General features: G+C 36.2%; 1 protein-coding gene across 1 annotated transcript in view; it reads right to left on the bottom strand.

The window, feature by feature from the left end:
- Nucleotides 1-1,730: 1,730 nt before the first annotated feature.
- The window catches only part of SYNM (synemin), a 41,738-nt gene continuing 18,860 nt past the window's right edge, over nucleotides 1,731-24,608 (bottom strand). The window contains 3 exon segments of the mRNA XM_020963994.2: nucleotides 1,731-5,841; nucleotides 6,777-9,238; nucleotides 14,958-15,028. Coding sequence (XP_020819653.1) covers nucleotides 5,488-5,841; nucleotides 6,777-9,238; nucleotides 14,958-15,028 — 2,887 coding nt within the window. The 3' untranslated portion in view covers nucleotides 1,731-5,487.

The following is a 24,608-nucleotide window of genomic DNA, read 5'->3' as shown; positions in this document are numbered from 1 at the left end:
TAAAATTACACAAATGCAACTTGCATTAACTGAATTCTGTGCACGATTAGTACAATTTGACTATTGATGCCCAAGTACAGTTGATAACAGGAAAGATTTTCAAAACTAACATTTTTATAGACTTTTTGATTGTCATTGCTGTTATCAGTTAAGATGACCTAGTTTCTCATGGCAGTCTGGACAGTGAACTAAAAATAATCCAATTATGGCAATGTTTACGACATTGAAAATATTTATCAATTCTACTAATAGGGACAGAAGGAGAAAATCTTCTCTTAGAATTCCAAATGAAGTACCAAGGATTATAATCCTTTATTCCTTCAGGCATACATGTACCAGGCATCAACTGATAAATCCAATATGAAAACTGATTATTCAGGCCAAAGAAAATTCTTTTGTTGTAATTCTCTGGACATTTGAGGGGGAAAAAAAATTTCTACTTTGACTGGGCAGATAATTGGCTGCATTTTCCCATTTACCTTGAGGCTAGAAGGGGACCTAGATATTTCCAATTATGGACAATTTGTTAAACAAATGTTGCAGACATCCACAGCAGGCTCCAAGTATATTCTTCTCTTTGTACACTTGCAACATCCCAACCAATCTTAAGTAACATAAAAAAATGATAAAAATCTTTTATAATTTAGGAGAACTGGATAATCAACTAAATGTCTCATGAGTACATGCAAAAAAAGCCAGGGTCCAAACCCTTAAAGGGCTTCCACTGCAGTTGGAAAACAAAAACTATAAATCCCAAAAACTGCTTTAAAAATCATTTGTCTGGGTGACTAAATATGTAGCATAGCGACAGGCTATATGAAAATCTGCGTTGGGTTTAAATAAAAATGTGAAATCTGAACTGTCTTATCAGAACTTTCTTTTGGGTCCTCATAGAAGAAAATATTCTATAGTAAATCTATTCTATAACATCACCTACTATAAGAATACTTACCTTCCTTATAGTTGTTATAGTTGTTTTTGTACAAACAGGAAGGAAAGTTTCTTCAGTGTCAGTGCCCACCATTCCCTAAATTCTAAGACTTCATGGAACTCACCGTCCTAACTGGAGAATCTGAACCCCTTTTCACTTTTGCGTCAATCCTGAAAAAAAGACTATAGAAATGCAAGGCTTACAGGTCATAAAGCTGTTTTGTTTTGTTTGTGAATAACCAGTCTGTGTTGGGAACTCCTAGTGAGGAAACCTTCTATACATTCAGATCTGCACCTAATCAGTTCTTAAAGATTTTCCTGGAGGCATGGAGAGGTTAAATGACATCACTCACCACCACCATCTCCACCCCGCAGTTCACACAGCCAGCATGTATGTGTCTGGAGCAGTACTTGAATGCAGACTTGTCCTGACTCCAAGCTTGACTTTTTACCTATGATGCCCCATCTTCCCAAACCCTGTCTTTATGGGTTTTTTAAACAATGATTCTAGGTGAAACAGACATTCCACCTGTACTCTCTTCTGAAAGGTTTACAGACCATATGTATTACATTTCATTTTGAAATTTCTTCATGTTAGTGATTTTCCCAAATTCACCCCATTTGGCAGCCTCTGAAGTTCTGAGTAACTAACAAGTTCTGGCTCAAAACTCATGTTTTATGTTTATTTATTGTTTACATACTATCTATTTTGAACAGACTTGAGGCATTAGAAATCCCTCTAAGTACCTTTCACCCAAGTTGGGAATATTTGCTGCAATAAGAACATTTACATGACCACATGCGCTTAGTAAATTACTTTAATTATTGTTTAAGTAGCAATAAAAACAAAAAAAAAACTTTGAAAAGCATTGTCTTTGATATCAACATGAAGGATCTCTCATTCTAATCTGGGGCCTAGTGAGTTCTTTTACTGTTTGATATTAAATTTTCATTTGTCTCATCACTCCTGATGTGTTTTTCCCTACCTGAATCCAACGTCTTCTGATATTGGAAGAGATAGATAGGACTCATAATAACTGCTAATCTGCAAAACAGTTTCTAAACATGCTCTTCAGAGGTCTTTTTGTGTTTTTTTTTTGTGTTACACTTCAAATAATCATAGGTTATGTCTACATAGTGGCAGATAAATCCACTGAAAAGTGAAAAGTTCCATAAGTCAGTGTTGTGTTTTGCCTGAACACTGCAAAATTACAGTCTTGACTCATTTTTGTGTATGTGCGTGCGTGTGTGTGTGTGTGTGTGTGTGTGTGTGTGTGTGTGTGTTTAATGAAATTGACTGCTCTTCTGAATAAACTGCATAGGTGTGTTTGTGTTGGCTACACTCAGCTATTGTGCTATATAGTCACACAGTTAAAATAGGCACAAGGTGTTCCTAGGTGATATGGCAAAATAACAGTAACATTTCATGTTTTGACTGTTAAGCTGCCAATCCTGCCACTGTTTAAGGATATTTTCACTTCTTTGAAAAGTGTATTTCAACTTCAAGAATAATATTAAATTTTTAGAAGTCTGCTTTGGAAAAGAGAATAACTAAATATGTCCATGTCATTTTTAAAATAAACATAAACCTTGAAGATGGTCAGCTAAAAGAGTTGTGTAAGAAAAAAGCTTAAGACAGAAATGATCTCTCCTAGGAATAAAACAGACTGTCATGATGGATATTTTATGAAGAATTCTGACCAATATTTTGATTATATCAATAGTACAAACTGCAACTAAAATTCTCACACACTTTTGAAATAAAACTTTTAAGCAGAGAATTGATTCTAGAATAATGAGCTATATTGTCATTTCATTCCAGGCCACACGAGAGACAGTGTGGCAAATGGAAAGCACACTGGGTTTGAAGTCAGGAGATCCAGCTTCTGATCCCAATTCCAGCTCTGCTACTGCTTTACCACCTAGGTGACATCTGGCAAGTCATTTGACTTTCCTAAGCCTCATTTTTATCATCCACCAAATGATGGGGTTGAACTCAATGGTCTCTCAGGCCCTTGCTAGCTCTAAAGCCTATGATTCTATGCCAAAGAAAAAGAATGCAATAAAACACTGCAATTCAAAGTAATTATCCACCTTTCTCTACTTCCATTTATACAGAGAGGGCTATTTAAAAAAAAAACATCTTAAAAGCTGGACTCATTTAATATGTATCTCTCTATAATAAGCAGATTAGGATAAATGACTTTTCATAAATCTTATGTTTCAGCTATCAAAAAAATGGTTCTAAAAGGATACCTTAAAGTGATTAAAAGCATGATTTCTATGATCATACACACATTTTAGATTAAAATATTTGAACATGGTAAATCTAATTTGAAATGCAATTACAACCAAAACTCAAGATAATTTGGCACTGAAGTTGAAATTGCACTTAGGCCTTTATTCCTAATATCTTACTCCTATCCAACACAGTTCCATGGAACCAATGCAAAAGGCACAAGAAACATAAGGAAAAAGCAACCTGTCTCCTTGTTTAAAATATTGATTGTTTTTCTTGATGTTACGACCGTGTGCTGCTGGAGAGATTATTTTATGAGATACCCTTGTACCTTTAAAGATAGCAGCTTTTGAATCGTATCATTAGGGCATATGATAAAAGCTGAGCCACTAAAAACTCAGTGATTATCACATCTTTATCTCCACTCTATCTTATCTGTACACATATACATCTCCTCAGTCTACAGCATGGAGCATTTTCAAACCTACTGCATCATTCCCCAGTGAGTTTGTACTACACTGTGATCTAGGAGCTGCTACCAATTGCTCCCCCACCAACCCCCCTCAATTTTTAAAATTTTTTAACATAAGTTACTTACTTTCTTGAACAAAATTACTAATTACTATTTATTTCTTCTCAAAATGCAAAACCTCCACCTTTATTCATCTTTGAGTTTGGAAAGGAAAAGACCTGAGTAATGGTAGTGAAAGAGATTTGCCATCTGACTGTCACTTCTTTAAGGTACAATATTTTACTTTTTACAACTACACTGCCAACCTTTCACCTAATGTTTTGTTTCCACATTAGTATCATTTATATCATATATGATGTCATATTATAGGTTCATTTCATATACATTTTAAATGAATATCATTAATATCGTTTGACTGAAGCCCAGTCAAACTTCCTTCTACAAAAATAATAGTAATACCTGACACTGATATAGCATATTCTACTTCAAAGTCTTTTCCTCACAAAAATCCTTTTAGTTGGCATATAAAATCTCCATTTGATAGATGATAAAACTACAATTCACTGAGGTTACATCTCTTGCTGAAGGTCACTTAAGCTAATAAGTAGTAGAATGCAGAACTGAACCCCGGCCTTCCAATTCCAAATCCAGTGTACTTTCTATAGTACCACGCCACTTTTTAATACTTTGTTTATACCCCCTCGTGTTATAGGCATTTATGCTAATTATATCAGAATTATCTTTGTACCTCTTATATCGCTAGTGTATGTATGAAGAATTGAACTGAATTAACTAAATAGATTATAAACTCCTTGAGTGCAGGGACCATGTTTTGTTCATCTGTCTTTCGTGACCTTGCACAAAATAGATAGATGCTTAGTAAATGTTTGTTGGTGTTGAATGTGAGGATCTGTGAACTTCATAAAAGTAAAGAGAAGTTTAAGCACAATATGATTTGAACTAAGCTTTTCCTATGCTAGGGTTATGATGGAACCAGTGGCACAAAGCTACAAAACAAAACATCTTGACTGTCTTTATGCTCCCTGAACACCCCATACACTATAACCTATACACATTTCTAGTCTTTCAATTCCTTAAAGCTTTACAATACAGAACAGGCATACTGACTAAAAATATTGCAATGGAATATTTAGTTGGTCACTCTATAAATAAATATGACATTTTTAAAGTAAGGAAAATTGAAATCTGTTGGTTCACATCCTAGAACAGAATTTTCCTTTTATGGCAAATTAAATGTTTTCCTGAAAATAATGAACTCAACAGCAATTTATAGTTATAATTCTTTTCCTGTAAAACTGTCTATGCTAAGCCTAAAAGTGCAATGTTGTCTCTTGCAAAGACACTCAAGTTAATTGTCTATTTTTCCCTAGAATGTTAGCTTATATGATATTAGCACATGCAAATGAATTAACCCTTAAATGTTATTTTAATATCGTTATTCTTAAGCATCTTACTTATAGATAAGAGCTTTTCATTTAAATAGATGTCTGACATTTCCATGGCCAAGGACAAAACTGATAAACTATCTTAGGTAATGGACAGAAAACTCCAGTTAAAAAACTCTTAAAGATTAGAGAAATAAATAGTTATTTTTTTCAAAATTCTCAAAATTTCAAAATATGCTACATATTAATATGACTCCTCCATGAAGTAAATTTAAAGTGTTAGGAGTTCTCTTTTTTCAATTAATTTATGCAACAAAAAGGGTTTAGGATAAGCAATCCCAACTTGTGAATTCCTTTGAAAAATGAGTCAATTAAAACTATCAAGTGTGTTGGTTAAAGTACTGTATAAGATGCTATTAAAACTCAATCTGTTTGAAATTTCAAAACCAATGTCCATCATTCTCCTCCTCCTCTTCCTTCTTGTCTAGATAGAGGACAGCAATTTTCTTTTCATCAGAAATCACTGACCTTTGGTCTACCATTCTCTGTAGCTGTACTGTTTTATCAAACTTAACCTTCTCTGTGACTTGTTCGCCATGAGCCTGGTTATCTTGAGCAGCAGAAACCTGAAAACTCACACTTGCTTCTCTGTCCTTTTTGCTTTCATTGTCTCTCCAGTCACCATCATCAGACGAAATGTGAAGTTTTGCTTCCTTCCTTGCAGGAAAGAATATGGTAGTTTCTCGTGTGCCTCTAGCAGTGCTGGGGGTTTCTTCTCTATTAGTCAGATCCATCTGAAAAGTAAACGAAGTTTCTTTGGGCTCCAGTTTAATATGTTGTATAGACTGGCTGCTCTCTACTAACCCTTCTGGCTCAGAGATATCACCTGAGCCTGTCAGTATGAAAGTTTTAGAAATGGACCCATGGAAGATGATTTCTTCAATGGTTTGAGTTTCTGTGGGGCCTAGGTGAATGTGCCTGAAAGGTCAGCTAACACTTGATGTTATTGCTGCCTCTGATACATCTCCTGCAATACCTTCCTTTGGATATTGAGAGATAAACTGGAAAGTATTTTTCTCAAACACAAGAGCCTCTTTCTGACTTAATTTGTAATTTCTTATGGATCTGTTTGTGTCTGAGGAACCAGCTGTATGAAAAATGCCTCCAGATTCACTAAACTCTCTATTATGAGAAATTGGCCCATGGTGAACTATCTGTTCAGTTGTCTGAAATTCTTGGGGACTAATTCTAATGTGCCTGACTGGTGTACTATCTGATGACTCTTCTATATGAGAATTATCTCCTTTGAGGCTGAATTTCCTGTCAGAGAGAGGGTCACTGAAAACAATCTGTTTGGTATATACTTCTTCGGGATCTAATTTAAGGAGCCCCACAGAATTCTGGGTGCCTACTGACCCTTCTGTCTGGGAATGATCTCTGGTTCCTCCAAATTTACCTGCTTCAGAAATGGACCCATGTAAAATAACTTCTTGATTAGTATGAAATTATTTGGAACCTAATAAAAATTGTCTTAAAGAGTTGTAAGTATCTTTGGAAAATTCTTCCTAAGACCTTCTGTGCCACCCATGTCTTGAGATGTAGAGAAAACACCTTTAGAAATGATTTCGTCAGCCAATTGATTTTCTTTAAGACCCAACTTAGAATGTCTCACAGACCTACTGGTACTTTTGAAACCCACTATCTGATTAAGTTATCCCCCCACACTTACCTCTACCACTTCTGAAGTGGGTCCTTCATAAAAGATTTGCTCCGTCCTCTGAATTTCAGTAGGGCCTATTTTAATATGCCTTACAGACTGGTTTATGTCCTCTAAGACATGTGATTGAGCAAAACCTCTTGGGCTGCTAACTTCCACAGTTGCAGAAACTGGACCTTGGCAAAAAACGTGTTCAGCAGTATAATGTTCTCCACCACCACCATCTCTGGCACTAGATGAACTGTACATTTCTCTGCTGGCCCAACGCTTGGATTTAATACCGGAACCGGAAACTTCTATACCACTTTTACTATCTGGGCTTTCGGGTTCCTGGGCTTGGTGTTTTTCAAAACTATCTACAACTGTTGACTGTAATATTTTCTCTACTTTGCTAGAGTTGTCTTTACTTAGTTGTTCCAGGTCAAACTGATTTGCATCAAGGGTTTGCGAGAGATTGACTTCAGCAACAATCGTGACTGATCCACCATCAGTGGTTTTCTCAAGTTTTTTAACTGAAATATTGCCAGCATCCCCCTGACTCTCCTTAGTGAGGACAGACAGCTCCTCTCTCACACTTTCAGGAAGGCTCCCTTCCAGCTGCCCAATTGTCTCTACCAACTGACGTTTGGGATCTTTGGAGAAGAGTTCCTTAATTGAGGTCTGGAATTCATGGGGTATTTTAATTTCTTTTTCAATGACAATGGATTCAGCATGTAATTTGTCACCTTTTGGGTATTCCTTCTGGTTACTGAAATCCACATCCTCTTCTGGAGAAAAGATTTCTGATGTACTTGAAAATTCATCTCCAGGCAAATTGCTTCTCTTTCTCCTTTTCTCCGTGCTCTGTGAAACTTCATCTTGCCAAGAATACTTGATAGTTGATTCTTCCTCAACATGAATTTGCCCATACACAGAATCTTCATCTTTGTCATAACTCCCAGAATACTCATCTGGAGTAGAAACAAAGTATCTCTGCTCCCCTTCAGAGTCACCTGCTTCAGTTACTTCTTCAAAGTGAGTTACGTTCTGATGAGGTTGCTTTGTCTTTTTAAGTTGATTACCTGAGAAGGCAATACTTGGTTCTTCATCACCTTCCTCATCACTGTAATGCCTCTCTAAGCCTAGAGAGACATCATCTACTTCCTCTACTTCAAATGGTGTTGAAAAGTCAACCTTCTCATCAGTTACATATCCCAGTGGTTCTTCAACAATCTCAACATTAACTACTTTCGCTCTCCCTTCTCCTCCTTTCAGGCCAAGATTTATTATATCTCCTATCATGCTTTCTGCCGATTTCCCTTTAATCTCTACTTCCTTAGCACCCTTGCTTAAGAGATGCTTCAGGCTGTCTTCATCTGAAACATCTATCTCTTCAAGCAATTTAGACTCCACAATAATCTCAGTCTTTGCCTTCCCATCACCAGGAAGTTCTTTCCTTTCCATGTAAGTGACTTTTGTATCCAGAGAAGGACCAGCAGATGTTTCCATATCAGAAGGCTGCACAAACTGCTGAAGAATACTGGAAACAATATTTTCTGCTACAGTTTTTCTTGTGGAATCTTTGGCGGAATCAACAGCATCACTAGTATTGACCTTGAACTTCAACCCTCTCTCATCTGTCCATTTAGTTTTACTATCACCGGCATCCTCTTTTTTAAATGTTTGTACATCTTTTACTGATAATTCTACTTCGATATCTTGTGGTGTTTTTCCATGCCCTTGCCCCTCAAAGCTAACAGGTATCTGTATTTCTCTTTTTTCTCCAAATATTGTGGTTCTCTCCCTGGTTGATTCACCTCCTTTAGCCTTTCCCTTCAATTGCATACTTTCCCTCTCTCTTGCTTCCTTATCTAGTTTAGTCATTTCTTCCCATCTTAAATTTCTTTCCTCAGAAGCCTTTTCTTTAGAGTCAAACATTTTCTCCTCTTGTCTTGGTTTAGTTAGTTCCATTTTATGTTTTTTCTCCTCTGTAGACGCTCTCTCCTCTGTTTTCTTTCCCTGAAGAACACTTATTTCACGTGATCGAGTGCTTGCCGATGTGCTTGTCCTTACATCTTTATGTTGTTGGCTAGGTCTTTGGGCACTTGCCGATTCTTTGGTTAAATATGTGGTGATGCTACTTCTGTTTTCTGTTTTCTGTCTTTCAGGAATCACTTTCACCTGAGGTTCTGCACTTCTTAAAAGGCCATGTGTTGTAGGAAGTGTTCTGAGCTCACTATGATCTTTTGCGGTTCTTTCATACAAGGTTTCTTGTCTAAGAGTGGAAGAAGAAGAATAGCTTGGACCCAGGAAATCTTTTCTTGGAGCACTTCCAGTTACTATTGTAGCCTGTGGTCCAAAGAATGTTGATCGATTTGCATACGGTGCTGAGATGTTTTTATTTGATGAGGTTATTTTCTCCCTGGAGAATATATTCCGTTTGTTTTCTCTTTGTAATATGGAATTGGTATACTGGCATGGTATATTCTTGATTTCTGAGGAAATTAAGCAGAAAATGCACCAAAATGATTATAGTCATAGTACTGTTATCTTAAAAGTAATATAATACCAGGGCAGCTAGGTGGTGCAGTGGATAGAGCACTGGCCTTGGAATCAGGAGGACCTGAGTTCAAATCCAGACTCAGACACATAACAGTCACTAGCTGTGTGACCCTAGGCAAGTCACTTAACCCCAACTGCCTCACTGAAAAGCAAAAAAAAAAAAAAGTAATATAATACCAAAAAAATCAATATAATGTTATATAAGTCAGGTTCAGTATTTCAAGGACAGAGACAAATCTTTACACTAAGATGATCTAATTACAGAGTTTACTGAATAATATACAAACCATGCGGATTTTTCACTTACACCAGGAGGGTATGAGAAGATGTGTTTATTTTTGGTCTGCCTAACTGAAACTTTTGGGACATTCACCTTTGTCTAGCTTGGGAAAATAAGGCTACTTACTTATTGTTCCCATAAAGTTGGCACTTTCAAGACAATAATAACCCAGCCACAAAATGGCCCAGTTTTGTGCAGTTTTATATTGAATTTGACAAATTTTGTGCAGGTTAAGTAAAGCTAAATACAGGCCTTAGTAGAATTCCTTTGGAGTCCGCAGCTACACTCATGGGTATTCCATGGTCACTCTCTATCTGCTTTTCTCTAACCGTATATACCTCATAGGACCAGGGAGAGGGGAGAGCTAAACAACTTGCATCAAACACAAAAATTTCCAAATCCCAGCTAATACCTCATAATAACTATACTACCGAACTGCTGTAATTAAATTCAAAATTACAAATAATTTCACTATGAAAAAATGCATTTCCTCAATCATGTTCTTCTAGCATTCACTTACTCTAACAACAACAACAATACAACAATTATTTATGGGGCATAGAATCTGCATGAGGAAAAACATAACAGTGCTTACCAATTGTGATAAACCTCAAATCAAAGCCACTGCTAACCAGGAAAAGTAGAAATCCAGATAGGGTAAGGGTTTCGCTTTTTTTTAAGATAAAATACTTTAAATGGAAACAGTTAATTCTGTTAGGAAACAACGATAAGAAACAAACTAAAAAAAAAGTGACACTCCTTGTACTTTCTCCATATGATTGAAAACCTTTTCAGTCTTGATGTCAAAAGGCATAGGTAATCTGAATAAATTAATTTAAAAGTATGTTTCTCTTGAATTACCATGTATTCATTAAGTCAACAAATATTAATTAAGAACTTACTATGTGCAAATGAAAAAGGAAAACCCACAGATGAGACAGCTTTTATAATTTCATCAGCTTTTCCTAATTGGGTACATTTTGTTTACATTCAGTTTTAGTGGGGGAAAAAAACAGTTTTTCTAATGATAGGGGTTTTAATTAAATTATTTATTATTAAATACTAATTACTACTACTAAATACTAATTACTCTTCCTACTATACTAAACACTAATGATTAAATGGCATTATACATTTTCATATTTCTAAAAGAACCTAAGACAATTTTTGATAAATTATGATAAACAGCTTAATAAGTAAATTTCCAAACGCTACAGCTAAATATTCAGATAGAAATCTATTTGACAAGGTCAGATCCTACCTTACTGAGAGATTCTCAGTCTTGTTCTACCAGGTAATGATAGTTCAACAAAATATGGCCCTATGGGGAAATCTATCTTCTTGAGGGGACTTTTGGGAAAGAGAACATACGGTAACAGAAGGATTTGGAAAATCCAACACAGGAAAGAAATAATCCAAAAGTTTAAGCCAAATTAGATAATGTTTCTGAGGCAACATTGAGTACACACACACACACACACACACACGTATGTGCCTGTGAACAGCAATACCTATCAGTAGTATCATCACTGAATGAGAACAAGTGTTTTTACTTTCAGAGGTTCCACTGGCCCCTATACTTATAATAGTCCCAATACCCTAATAGCTAAGAGGTAACAGTGATTGAACTGAAATAATAAATCAACTCTTCAATGTCCTCAGTTTTAATTTTGTTTTTATTTCATTTTATTCTGAGTGACAAACGAGGTAATCCACAACAACAAAATGAAGCCTCATTCTCTGATGTATAATAACAGGATATCCCCTTTGCCCGTAGCCTTTCCACATTTATCACATTCAAAATGTTTCACATGCTCCCTGGCATAATTTTACCTGTTTTTCATAGAATTGGACTGTGTGTCATGTGTTATATATATGTTATACATATTAATGTTACCAAATATGTTACACATTACATGTGTTACATATATCAGTATTCATAAAAGCCAGTAAGCATATGCATAGAAGCATGTCATCCATAATTCAAGTAAATCTCAAAATACAACAATGCAAAATTCTTTTTTTTTCATTTTGAGGGCAGCTGTCCTCATCCATTCTTTTCCTGTTTCCAAACTCAGAAGACAAGGTTGCTCTCCTCTGAGTCTAGTCAAATATGTAACTCCAGTTGCACCCTTGATTCCATCATTTCCATTTCCTCTGGAACCAATCAGTCCCTTTCTTTAATTTTCAGTTTCTTTCTCTGTACTCTTTTTCTTTTGCCTACAAACATGTTCAAATCACACCCATCCTTTAAAAATAAATTTCCCATATTTCTCAAGGTATATTATACATATCCATCCCCCAGTTTACCACAAAAATTCTGGAAACCATAATTCATATGTTTTGTTTCTACCACCTCACTATCTACTCTACTTTTCAATTCCCAGAAATCCAGCTTCTATCCCCACCCCTCTTGCTGAAATTACTTTCTCTGATATCACATTACCTTCTTAATTGTCAAACCCCATGGCCTATTTTCAAACCTCATCCTCCTTGCCAATCTCCAGATTTAAAACTATTGATTCTTGCCTTGCTGAAAATTTCCTCCTTCAGCTTCCCTAACTCTAATCTTTCCTGGTTGTCCTGCTACCTGACAAATCTTTTGCTGGATCATCTTTGTCCTCCTATATACTAACTGAAGATGTCTCCAGAAAGTTTTGTCCTTGGGCTTCTCTCTTCTCCCTAAACTCTTTTACTGATGATCTCATCCACTTAAATTGCTTCACTTATCCTCTCTATGAATACAATATCAAAATCTATATATCTAAGCATATTCCCAACTATCTATTGGTCACAGGATCACAGATTTGTAGCTGAAAAGAAACTTAGATTGAGTCAAACTCCTTGTTTTACAAATGGAAAAAAACTGAGGTATAGATAGATTAAGTGACTTGCCCAGGGTCAACCAGATAATAAGTGTAATGAGGTGAGATTTGAACCCAGTTCTTCCTAGACTCTTCCTAATCTATTGCTTTACCCATTACATCATGCTGCCTTGATCATCTCCATCAAGATGTCCTGCTGAGACACCAAACTTACTATATCCCAAACCAAATTCATCTTCCCTAAACCTTCTCCTCTCAACTGCCTTATTTCTATTGATGGCAGCACTGTCCTCCCTTCTACCAAGGCTTAGAATCTCACAGTTATCTTTGACTCTTCTAATTCATTCCCACATCTAGTCAAATGCCAAGTCTTACCAATTCTGACTAGACAAATGTTCTCGCATTTCCTGTCTCCTTTTCAATTCTCACTGCAACCACCTTAGATGGACCTTATCACTTAGACTCCAAGAGAAATCTCCAAATGGTAGTCTCAAGCATAGTCTCTACTCTATACAACCTCTCCTTCACAAAACTATCAATATAATCTTCCTAATGTACAGTCTGCCTATGTCACTCAGCTGCTTGAAAACCAGTGAGCTCCCTTTTACCTCCTAGATATAGTGCAAACTGCTTAGCCTAGCATTTGAGGTCCAGCTTACCAACTCCAGCCAAATTGCACCTCTGTTCACTCACACAGTGACTAGCATGTATGTTATCTCCTCCTTTTGTTATTTCTCTTTTTCTATAGGAAAGAGCATAGTCACTACTACTTCCTCTCTAAAACTACTTTTGATTTCCCTAGAGAAAAATAATTTCTCTCTCATCATAACATCCTACAGTGCTTAGTGTAGTCTGCTTTTATCCTCACAAAATTCTGTTAGATCAAAATTACTTGCATCTTCCCTACTGGATTATAAACTTTTTAGTGCTCATTTTAGCAGCATATATGTAGAATATCAACTCTTTGAAGACAAGAGTTGTGTCATTTTGCATCTTTGTATATCTAACCCCTAGGACAGTACCTTGCACAAAGCAGGCATTTAATATTAATATTTGTTGAACTGAAATGAATATTTTGTCCATTTCAATAGCCATCCCAATCATTTAAATTGGAAAAATCTTTATATGTGCAAAGTGCATAGAACAATTACTAAATTTAAAAAATTGCATCTAAATCACACTGTATAATCACCATTTATGTTTTCTTCTTAGTCATAGTTTTCAATAGCTTTGTTGTCTTCTAGAAATTAACTGCATTGCAGATTTCTTAAGGCTTCTTAATCTCTTCCTATTTTTATCCCTGAGAGTCCCCTTATTTGAAAAATGTCTGATCTAATAAGAAGCCCAAGTCCTTAACACTCCAGCCCATTGTACTTTGTTCTTGGAATATTTTCCAAGGAGTGGTTAGGGAGGCCAATCCATGATAAGCTCAGGACCAATCACAAAAGAGTGTGATTTATGTATGTATGTATTGAACTGACCCAAACAGAATTCATTATTACTAATTGCAGGTAGTGCTTATGATGGGGTTCTATGAAACCCTGAGCACTCTCTCCCATGTAAGTGTTGTGCAGGGAGGAAAAGACTACAGAATCTATTTGCCAAGAGATATACATGGCCAAGTTGGGAGCAAAATGATCAAACAGTGGCTACAACCATCTTTCCCTTTATTTTCTACCATGGTGACTGAAGGAAGAGGGGTACAAAACATTGTATAAAACATTCTAGAAAGATGTAAATCAAAGCATTTTGAAATAAAAAAAAGTTTTGGCACCTAAAATTGATAAGGTTCAGTTTTTTAGATAATTTAGTTCTTAACATTTTTTTAAAGTATTTTGTCTGGATCTTTCTTTTGCCTTTATGAAATTGTACCTTTATCATATTATTTATGTAAATGTGTTTGCACAAATGCCTTATCTTCTCTACTAGATTATAAGCTCATTGAAGGCAGGGACTATGTCAATTTCTTTCAGTTTTGTATGCACACATGCCTTATCTTCTCTACTAGATTATAAGCTCATTGAAGGCAGGGACTATGTCAATTTCTTTCAATTTTGTATGCACACATGCCTTATCTTCTCTACTAGATTATAAGCTCATTGAAGGCAGGGACTATGTCAATTTCTTTCAATTTTGTATGCACACTCCCTCATACAATGCCACATATATTTTTTGGAAAGGGGGTAGACAGACCTGCAAGTTCGATGATATAGGGACCTCTTAATAAGAAAACTTTCCTACTGACGCAGATGGCTACCAGGTCCATTATACATTAAGAGCATTGCTTAGGGTGCTGTAGAATTGTGAATTGCCCAGGAGTATACAGCATATATGTGACAAAGGGAGAACCTGAACCCAAGACTTACTGACTCCAAGGGCAGCCTTTTATCCACCACATCATGCTACAAATATTTAATACATTTTAGTTTGAATTTAGTATTTTATCCATTTCAATAGTATTCTAAATTATTACTACCTAATTATAAATGAACCATATATCATTAAAAAATCCTATTAAAAAGAAAAAATGAAATTTTTGCTTTATACCTCGTGGAACATTCTGTATGTGCTCAGTCCATACTAGTATCTCCGGGTTACTTTCTCCTTCCAATAAAGCTCTGTGAAGGGAAAAATTCAATGCATTACTATAAAAACAATGAGGCATGTTCCGTTTATTAATTCATTATTTAAGATTTGGCCAAGTGCACAGTTCAGTCATGGTTTTGCAGGGTTAATGCCTGAAAAGGTGACTCCATGAAAAGAACTGCATTCTAGGAAATCTCAGTTTTTTATCTGTATGCTTTTTTCATTCCTTTGTAACATGAGATATTAGGTTATTACTCTCTGGCTAAACACAAGATTTGACAATGTGTAAGAGATACACATTTTTAACAATCAAAATCACATTGTTAATTATAAATAATTACAAATTTACAATGGAAAATTATTTGAAAATTTTTCTTCTTGAAAAAATGTCACTTAGAAATGCTATCAGAGGGAAGGCATTCTCTACCTCCAATCACTGCCAAGGCTTACTAATTCTACTTCCACAATATCTCTTGCACCTGTTCCTTTCTCTCCTCTAACACAGTCACAACTCTAGTTCACGCACTTATCACCTTTCACCTAGGCAGTTGCAAGAGCCTCCTAACTGTTTTCTCTGATTCTAGTTTGTTTCCTCTCCTACCTATACTCCACAAAACTGGCAAAATAAGCCAGCTAAAGCACAGGTTTTTCCATGTCACTCTGTGTTCAAGAACCTTCACCAGTTCCCTATTACTTCTAGAATAAAATAAAAATACCTCACTCAGTTTAGCATTTAAAGCTGTTCGCAATATGGCTCTAGGCTTAACCACACTTACTTCACATGATTCCTCTTTAGGCACTGTAAGTTCCAGCTATACTAGCCATTCCCCAGATTTGGCATGTTATCTTTAGCTTTTGTGCTTTCCTAGAGGCTGTCCTTCCTGCCTGTAATGTACCCCCTACCTCTTCATTCCTACTTCTTATAATCCTTACCCTCCTTCAAGTTTCACCTTAGGTACTACTTCCTGTGAAAAGCCTTCCTTGCCTTTTTCCTTGAATTGTCAATGCTCACTCTTTCCTTTAGCCTGTTTTTAATTTAACCTTTTACACACTTTATCCCTCAGGAGAATGAAAACTCCAAAAGGAAACGGAGGAGGAGGAAAAGGAAGAGGAGAAGAAACAAAGAAAGAAAGAAATGAGGGGGAGGAAAGAAAGAAATGAGGAGGAAAGAAAAAGAAACAAAGAAAAAAAGGAATAATTTTGACAACCTTGGATATATATTACACCAGAACTCAGAGCAGATGTGTGTATGCGTGTGTATGCATGTGTGTGTGTGTGTGTGTGTGTGTGTGTGTATCAGAATTTAAGAGATCTTTGGCCAGAAAAGAGATAAGTTTAAATAAATTCATTTCTTTGAGTCACATTTATATTTCTGTTATCAATTTATTCTAACATAATTTATTAAGTTGATACTATATTCAGAGTATCAAATTAGGCTCTAGTGAGGTACAAAGAAAGAATTCTTGCCCTGACACATCTTACAGTTTAGTAAAAGAATAGGAAATATGCAAAAATTAACCAATATAAAACATAAGTGTGCAAACCAAGTATAATTTAAGGTCTGCGGGAGGAAGATTGTTCCTGACTAGAGGAACAAAGAAAAGTTTTGTGGATGTTGTAGCATTTGAATTGTGATTTAAAGGATATATTTGTTTGGACTGAGATCTCTTTGGTCTATTAAAATATTACTCCCTATCAGTGACAGATAATGTTGGTGAATTTCACAAATAACTCTGAATTATGTATCTTTTCATTTCCCATGGAGACTCAACCAGCTTCAGTCAATATTTTTAGTATCTTTCTAATTGTGCAAAGGATTATACTTGACAACAAAACAAGATAATTACCTAATAAAACTACTAAAGCTGTTCCTTATTTACAGAAGGGGTTAGAGAGTGTGTGTGTGTGTGTGTGTGTGTGTGTGTGTGTGTGTGTGTGTGTGTGATGTGTGTAAGGGATATCTGGATCTATGATTTCATTGGTATTTTGCATTCTAAAATCTCCCTCTGCTAATGCAGATAAGAAACTTATCTGTAATTTGCAGTTTCAGAGATTTGCCTGGTGCACTGAGATTATTGCCTGTGGTTAGAGAGCTAGAATGTGTCAGGGCAGGCCTTGAATCAAGTTTTCTGACTCCAAGACTAGCCCTCTATCAGCTTTACTGCATTGCCTTTTCTAAGAAATTAGCCCTAAATTTGTATTTAGCTTTATCATATGCAAGACTCTATAAAGTTTTCTTTGTTTTTTCTTTTTGGAAACTTCCTATCTCACCCAGGCAGAAGTGCAGACCTGGTCCCATTCTGAAAAGTACTAGAGTTTTTGACTTGCTCCATTTTCTAACCTGGGTTGGTTTGTTTCCTTTTAAATTGTTATCATGGCATTGAGAAAGAAATGTTATTACGTTTAAGTCAATCACATGCACAACTGTAAATCAATCAATATACATTTATTAATTGTCTACTATGTGTCAGACACTATGCTAAGTCCTGGGGATACAACAAGAGGCTAAGGACAGTTTCTGCCCTCAAGGAGATTAGAATTTCATGAGGGAGAAAATATGTAAACAAACATATACAAAGCATCTAGGTGGCACAGTGGACAGAATGCAAGCCTCAAACACTTACTAGCTACGTTTCCATGGACAAGTCACTTAGCCCTGGTTGCCTCAGTTTCTTCATCTGTAAAATGAACTGGACAAGGAAATGACAAAGAACTCTAGTATCTTTGCCAAGAAAATCTCAAATGGGATCAAGAAGAGTTGGACATGACTGAAAAATAACTGCAAAAAAAAAACTATAGACAGGATGAATAGGGGATAATTAACAGAAGGAAGGCACTGGAGTTAAGAGGCATTGGGAAAGACTTTCTGAAAAAGGTGGGATTTTAGTTGGGACCTAAAGGAAGGTGGCAGCTAGGTGGCCCAGTGGATAGAGCACTAAGCCTGGACCCAGGAAGACTCATCTTTCTGAGTTCAAATTTGGCCTCAGACACTTACTAGCTGTGTGACCCTGGGCAAATCACTTAACCTTAACTGCCTCAGTTCCCTCATCTGAGAAGGAAATGGCAAACCACTACTGTATCTTTGCCAAGAAAACCCCAAATGGGGTCACAAAGAGACAGATCCAACTGAAGAACAACAAAGGGAAAGCAAGGCAGCTAGGTGACTCAATGGATAGAGCACTGAGCCCGGAGTCAGGAAGACCTGAGTGCAAATCTGGCCCCAGACACTCGACCCTGGGCAACTCACTTAACCTTTGTTTGCCTTAATCTACTGGAGAAGGAAATGGCAAACTACTCCAGTATCTTTGGCAAGAAAATCCCCTATAGTCAGTACTGGCATGAAGTCATGAAGGGTCAGATACAACTGAATGACTGAATAAAAAAGGAAGGTCAGGAGGTCAGTGGTTGGAGCAGAGGAGGGAGAACATTCTAGGCATGGCGGCCAACCAGAGAGAATTCCCTGGTGGAGAAATGGAGTATCTTGTCTGTGGAACAGCCAGGAAATAAGTGTCACTGGACGGAGGAGTACATGTCAGGGATTAAGATGTAAGAAGACTGGAAAGATAAGAGGGGACCAGGTTATAAAAGGCTTTGAATGCCAGAAAAGGCATTTTGTATTTGATCCTGGAGGCAATAGGAAGCTACTTAATTTTACTGAGTGGGGGGGGTAGGGATACCACTGAACCTGCATTCTAGGAAAATCACTTTAGTGACTGTGTGGAGGATGGGTTAGAGTAGGAAGAGACGTGGGCAGACAGATTCAGGATGACTTCTAAGTTGCAAGCCTAGGACTGGAAGAATGGTGCTGGCCTCTATAAGAATAAGAAATTAAGAGGCAGGGTGGGTGAGGAAAAGACAATGAGTTTTATTTTAGAAATATTGAATTTAAGATGTCTAAAAGGAAGTTGGAAATTCAAGATTGGAGGTCAGCAGAGAGACTGAGGCAAGAAAGGTAGATTTGAGAATTATCAGCATAGAGATGGTAATTAAATCCATGGGAGCTGATGATCATCAAATGAAGTAGGGAGAAGAGAAGACCCTGAACAGAACCCCAAGGGACACCTGTGGTTAGGGAGCATGATCTGGAGGAGCCTACAAAGTAGAGAGAGAAGGAGCAGTCAGATAGGCAGGAGGAAAACCTAGAGAGAAGAGAATACCAAGTTGTAATCAATACAAATTATGTAATAATCTTATTTTAGATCCTCTCACAATAAAAAATGATTACTTTGGACAAAAACATAAACCATATTAAACCACATCTCAGTTATTATGTTTAGTTCTGGGAATCATGCTCTAGGAATGGCATTTGTACATTCATGGTCCCAAGGAAGGCAGCCCAAATACTGAAGCATTAAAAGACTATGCTGTATGAAAAACAGATGAAGGAACAAGGGCTGATTAACCTTGAGAAAACTGTCAAGGAACATAACTATCTTATGAATCTGAAAGGAGCACTGATACAATCCTAAGGGATCAGAGGCCCTTCCTGGGTAAGGGCCAGAGTGCACACCAGGAAGGCAGTGACCACACCTCTCCCCAAATCACACCACCTTGGAAGCACCAAAAACTTCCAAACCCCCAGAAGTACCTCTGAAAACAGCAGTGTGAAAAAGCCTGTGCCCCCTCCACTCTCCATGCCAGGAACAAAGCTCAACTTTAAAAAAAGTTCCAAATCAAGCAATAGCATGGAAAAATAAGCAAACAATTAAAAAAGAACCTGACCATTAAAAAGTTACTATGAAAACTCAGAAGAAAGACACTGAAGTCAAAACAGTTACAAGGAAAGCCTCAAAGAAAATCTGAAGTGGACACAAACCCAACAAAAATCAATAAGTGTTAGAGGAAAAATTAAGTAAAGAAATGAGAGCAAAGGAAGAAAATTATAAAAAGATAATTAACAAATTGGTTAAAGAGGCACAAAAAACACCAAAGAAAATAACACCTTAAAAAACAGAATTGGCCAAATGAAAATAAACAGTTACAACAAGAACTGAGGAAAGAATTCACTGCAGAAAGTAATTCCTTAAAAATTAGAATTGAGCAAATAGAAGCTAAAGACTTCATGAGACATCATGAAACAACAAAACAAAGTCAAAAGAATGAAAAAACAGAAGAAATGTTAAATATCTCATCAGAAAAACAACTGACCTAGAAAACAGATTGAGGAGAGATAATTTAACAATTACTGGACTACTTAAAAGCCATGACCAAGAAAGCACCTAGACATCATGTTTCAAGAAATTATTAAGGAAAATTGCCCCAATGTTCTAGAACTAGAGGGCAAAACAGAAATTGAGAAAATCCACCAATCACCACCTGAAAGAGATCCCAAAACAAAAACTCCTAGAAATATTATAGCCAAATTCTAAAGCTCCTAGATAAAAGAGAAAATACTTCAAGTAGCCAGAAAGAAACCATTCAAATACATGGAGCCACAGTCAGGATCACACAAGATTTAGAACTGCCATGTTAAAGGAATGACGAGCTTGAAATATGACATTCCAGAAGGTAAAACAGTTGGGATTACAATCAATAATAATTTATCCAAAACAAGTGAGTATAATCCTTCAAGGGAAAAAATGGATATTTAATGAAATAGAAGACTTTCAAGCATTCCCAATGAAAAGACCACAGCTGAAGAGAAAATCTGACTTTCAAATACAAGACTCAACAGAAGCACAAAAAGGTAAACATGAAAGAGAAATCATAAGAGACTCAATAAGGCTAAACTGTTTACTTTTCTATATGGGAAGATGATACATGTAACTTCTAAGAACTTTACCATTTTTAGGGAAGTTAGAAGGATTTTATATAGAAAGAGGGTACATGAGTGAGTTGATTATGTTGTGATGATATAAAAAATGGATATGTGAGAAAGAAGAAGGGAAAAGAGAGATAAGAGTGGAGGGAAATTTTCTCACTAAAAGAGGCATGCAAGGAAGAGCTTTTACAATGGAGGGGAAAGGTGTGGTGGGGACAAGCAACACCTACACTTCACTTGCATCTAATGATGAGCAAGATGGTTTCAGAAACACCTGGGAAGACTTATGTTAACTCATACAAATTGAAGTAAAACCAGGAAAATATTGTACATAGTAACAGTAATATTGTAATAATGATCAACTGTGACAGACTTAGCTCCTCTGATCAAGACAGTGATCCTAGATAATTCCAAAGGACCCATGTTGAAAAATGCTATCAACTTCCAGAGAGAGGACTGGTGAACTCTGAATGCAGACTGAAGCATTCTTTTTAAACTTATTTTTCTTGGGTTTTTTTTTTTGTCTTATATGACTTCACATGTTTAATTGATATCCAACTGCTTGTCTCCTCAAGGAAGGGGTAGGGGCAGAAGGGAGGCAGAGAATTTGAAACTCATTTTTCAAAATGAATGGTAAAAAAATTTTACATGTAATTGGGAAATATTTAATGAAATAAAATATAATGAGAAAAAAGAATTTGAAGAAAGGTATTAGATAAATTTGGTCTGTTTGGCCCTAGAGGCTAGAACTAGGAATCATGAGTAGAAGTTGCAAGGAAGTAAATTTAGGCATGAGGTAAGGAAAAACTTTCTAACAATTAGAGAGATCTAAAAGTGGAATGGGTGGCCTCAGGGGACAACTACTAAGTTCCTCTTCATTAGCAAAGGCTGGACAGCACTTGTCAGATAGTAGGAATAGGAATAGATAATAGGAATTCTTTTGAGTATGAATCTGATTAGATGGATAATGAGTCCTTTTCAACTCTGAAATTCTATGATTCTGTATCTTGCTCTGTAAGTATGGCAGAATTGAATTCTAAATCAGTTCCTCCATACTTTGAAATAGCTGTGATTTCACCTATTTGGGTTCTCTATTCAATGATTAAGACAATAACCCATCTTTATCCTTCATGATTTGTCCATGTCCCACAAGATTGTCCACCTGTAGATTTCTTGATATCAATGGGCAAATGGGTACCAATGAAGCACAAAGGTTGTTTATAGGTTTTCTCTTTGATTCATGTTACCTGCCCAGTCCATCCATCTCCTTTTCAGTCTTAACTGGTATTTGATAGTACCTTTTACACTTCTTCTGCTCAATTATCCATGGTAATTTGGTATAGCTTATTCATGATCACCATCCATCTTTCTACTTTGCCCTTTAAGTGACCTTCCCTGTTAATTATTAAGAGACTATAGTATTACAAACTTTTCAATCATATAATGTCACAGGAAGAATACTAATGTTAAAAAATGTGTTTAGCTTTATGGAGAAACTTGAAGTCATACTATACAATGTGCCAAATGTAATCCAGCCTAAAATCTTCCTCCTATTCAATTCTAGGACCAATTAATTGTTCATCTGTGGTATCTCATCTAAGATATATATGTATAGTGGACCGCACAACATAACATGCGTAACAAACATTCTCAACTTCCCCACACACACACACAAAAAAGTCAAGAGCTATGTCAAATGCTCATGAATGGTACTTGCTTAGGAAACTCTGAAATGTTCCAGGGATAGATCAGACCAAAGCAAAATTATTCACTAATAGGAACATCTGGAGGACTTCACCACAAAAAAGGAAAACCACTTCATCTTGTCGTAGTATCAAACTTCTTTCAAATTAGTGAACATCCTTGGGAAGTGCATATTTCCTTTTTTAAGCTTTTCTTGATATTTTTATTCAGAAGACTAAATAAAGTTTCCTGTGTTATGTATCTTTCCAGAAATCTTGTATTACTCTGATATGTTTGTATACATACTTGTGTGTATATGTGTGTGTATACATATATATGTATATAAATATGTACGGGAAACATTTTGTTGTAGTACTTAATATTGCATTTTGTTCTACCAAATATACTGTGGCATCATAGTCAACAAATAATAAACACAGTGGGTTACTGGATTCTCTAGAATGTCATTTATGGAAGTCTATATGCTCCCTTCTCATACTATTGTAAAGAATTCTCTCAATGTGTGTGTAGATTATTCTCATCAAAGTTTTGTAAAAATAGGAAAGTACTTATTGATTTTTTTGACAGCTTTATTTCAGTAGTAATAATATCTGTGATTATTTGGCATTACCTCTCCTTTAAGATGTCTTAATAATGGCTCATTAATCACAACATTGTCTCATTAATCTCAAAATTGTATCACCTACAGTTTGGACCTCATCTGTACATACTTGGTTTAGTCTAACTGTTCTCTGTTTTCTTTAGAGTCATATTTATCTCTTTACGAATGTCAGGGGGGACTATGATATTAGATTCTATGTGTGGAGAGCTGCATTGATAGAGATTAATTTATTATAGCAATCTTAGCAGATCTTTAATATTTTTTATCTCCTTAGTGTCATCTTTACAATTTCATCCTTAAATGTTTTCAGGACAATCTATTTTAATTGGGTTTAGCAGTAAGTGTTCTGTAAACTTCTTTCTCCCTCTACTACTTCTCTCCATTCTACAAGATAATAATGCTCAAAATCCCCCATCATCCTCCATAAGATTTTATAAATAAGTTTGTATTCTAAATCAATAATGTCCTTACCTCTATAGCTCTCTGCTTGGCAATGAAATCTAATGTTTGCTGGCTAAGGGTGACCCTTAGAAAGTCACTTAAGGGGGCAGCTAAGTGGTGCAGTGGATAGAGCACCGGCCCTAGATTCAGGAGGACCTGAGTTCAAATCTGGCCTCAGACACATAACACTTACTAGCTACATGCCGCTGGGCAAGTCACTTAACCCCCACTGCCCAAACCAAAAAAAAAAAGTCACTTAACCACTCTGCACCCTTGGCAACTCTTAAAGACTTGAAGTTGCAGAAAAGATGTTAACCTGCATTGGTAGAGGGAGTTTCCTCATCTGGGAATTCCCAATATGGATGAAATCACAGGTCTAATCTCCGTCTCTAGTCAGAAGTCAGTCAGTGTGCCAGTGACTTGTTAATAATTAGAGACACAAAGGAAAGCAAAAACATAGTCCTTGCCTTGAAGGAGCTCACATTCTGGTGGAAAAGATGACATTCAAATAACTGAATAAAAAATATATCTATCCATGTGAGTGTGTATGTATATGTATGTACACACACACATATAGTGCAAATGGAAAGTTATTCCTACATAGTGCAACAAGATACTATAGCAATTATGCAGCTAAATCAAGTATATATGCTTAATCTCCTTGATTAACGCACGCACGCGCACACACACACACACACACACACACACAGAGAAAGTTAAAAATCTAAGTCTCAGTTGGTCCTCAGAGTAATAGTTGTACTCACAGTGCTGCTCTGAGGAAAATATTACCTTAAAGCACTATATAAATACAAGCTGATAGTATTATTACTTGCAAACTAGATTAGTGAGAAAAGATGATTCGAAAGTTAACTCAGTTAATTTTAATAGTTACTTTTTCCTCACTGCTACATAGTCTCCACTGAAATATGATCTCTTGTATTTTAGGGTTTCCTTCTGTCATTTTTAAAGAAATGTACAATTCTGACAAAGCAATACAATTCTGACTTTGATCTTTAATCATTGAAAAATGTATTCTAGATTATATTTACAACAGCACTATTTATCTCTATGGAAGGAGAGATAATTCTCTTCCCACAATCCTCCT

This window comes from Phascolarctos cinereus, unplaced genomic scaffold, assembly GCF_003287225.1.
Source record: "Phascolarctos cinereus isolate Bilbo 61053 unplaced genomic scaffold, phaCin_HiC Scaffold_3;HRSCAF=262, whole genome shotgun sequence".
NCBI lineage: Eukaryota > Metazoa > Chordata > Mammalia > Diprotodontia > Phascolarctidae > Phascolarctos > Phascolarctos cinereus.
This window is presented reverse-complemented; position numbering and strand designations above follow the sequence as displayed.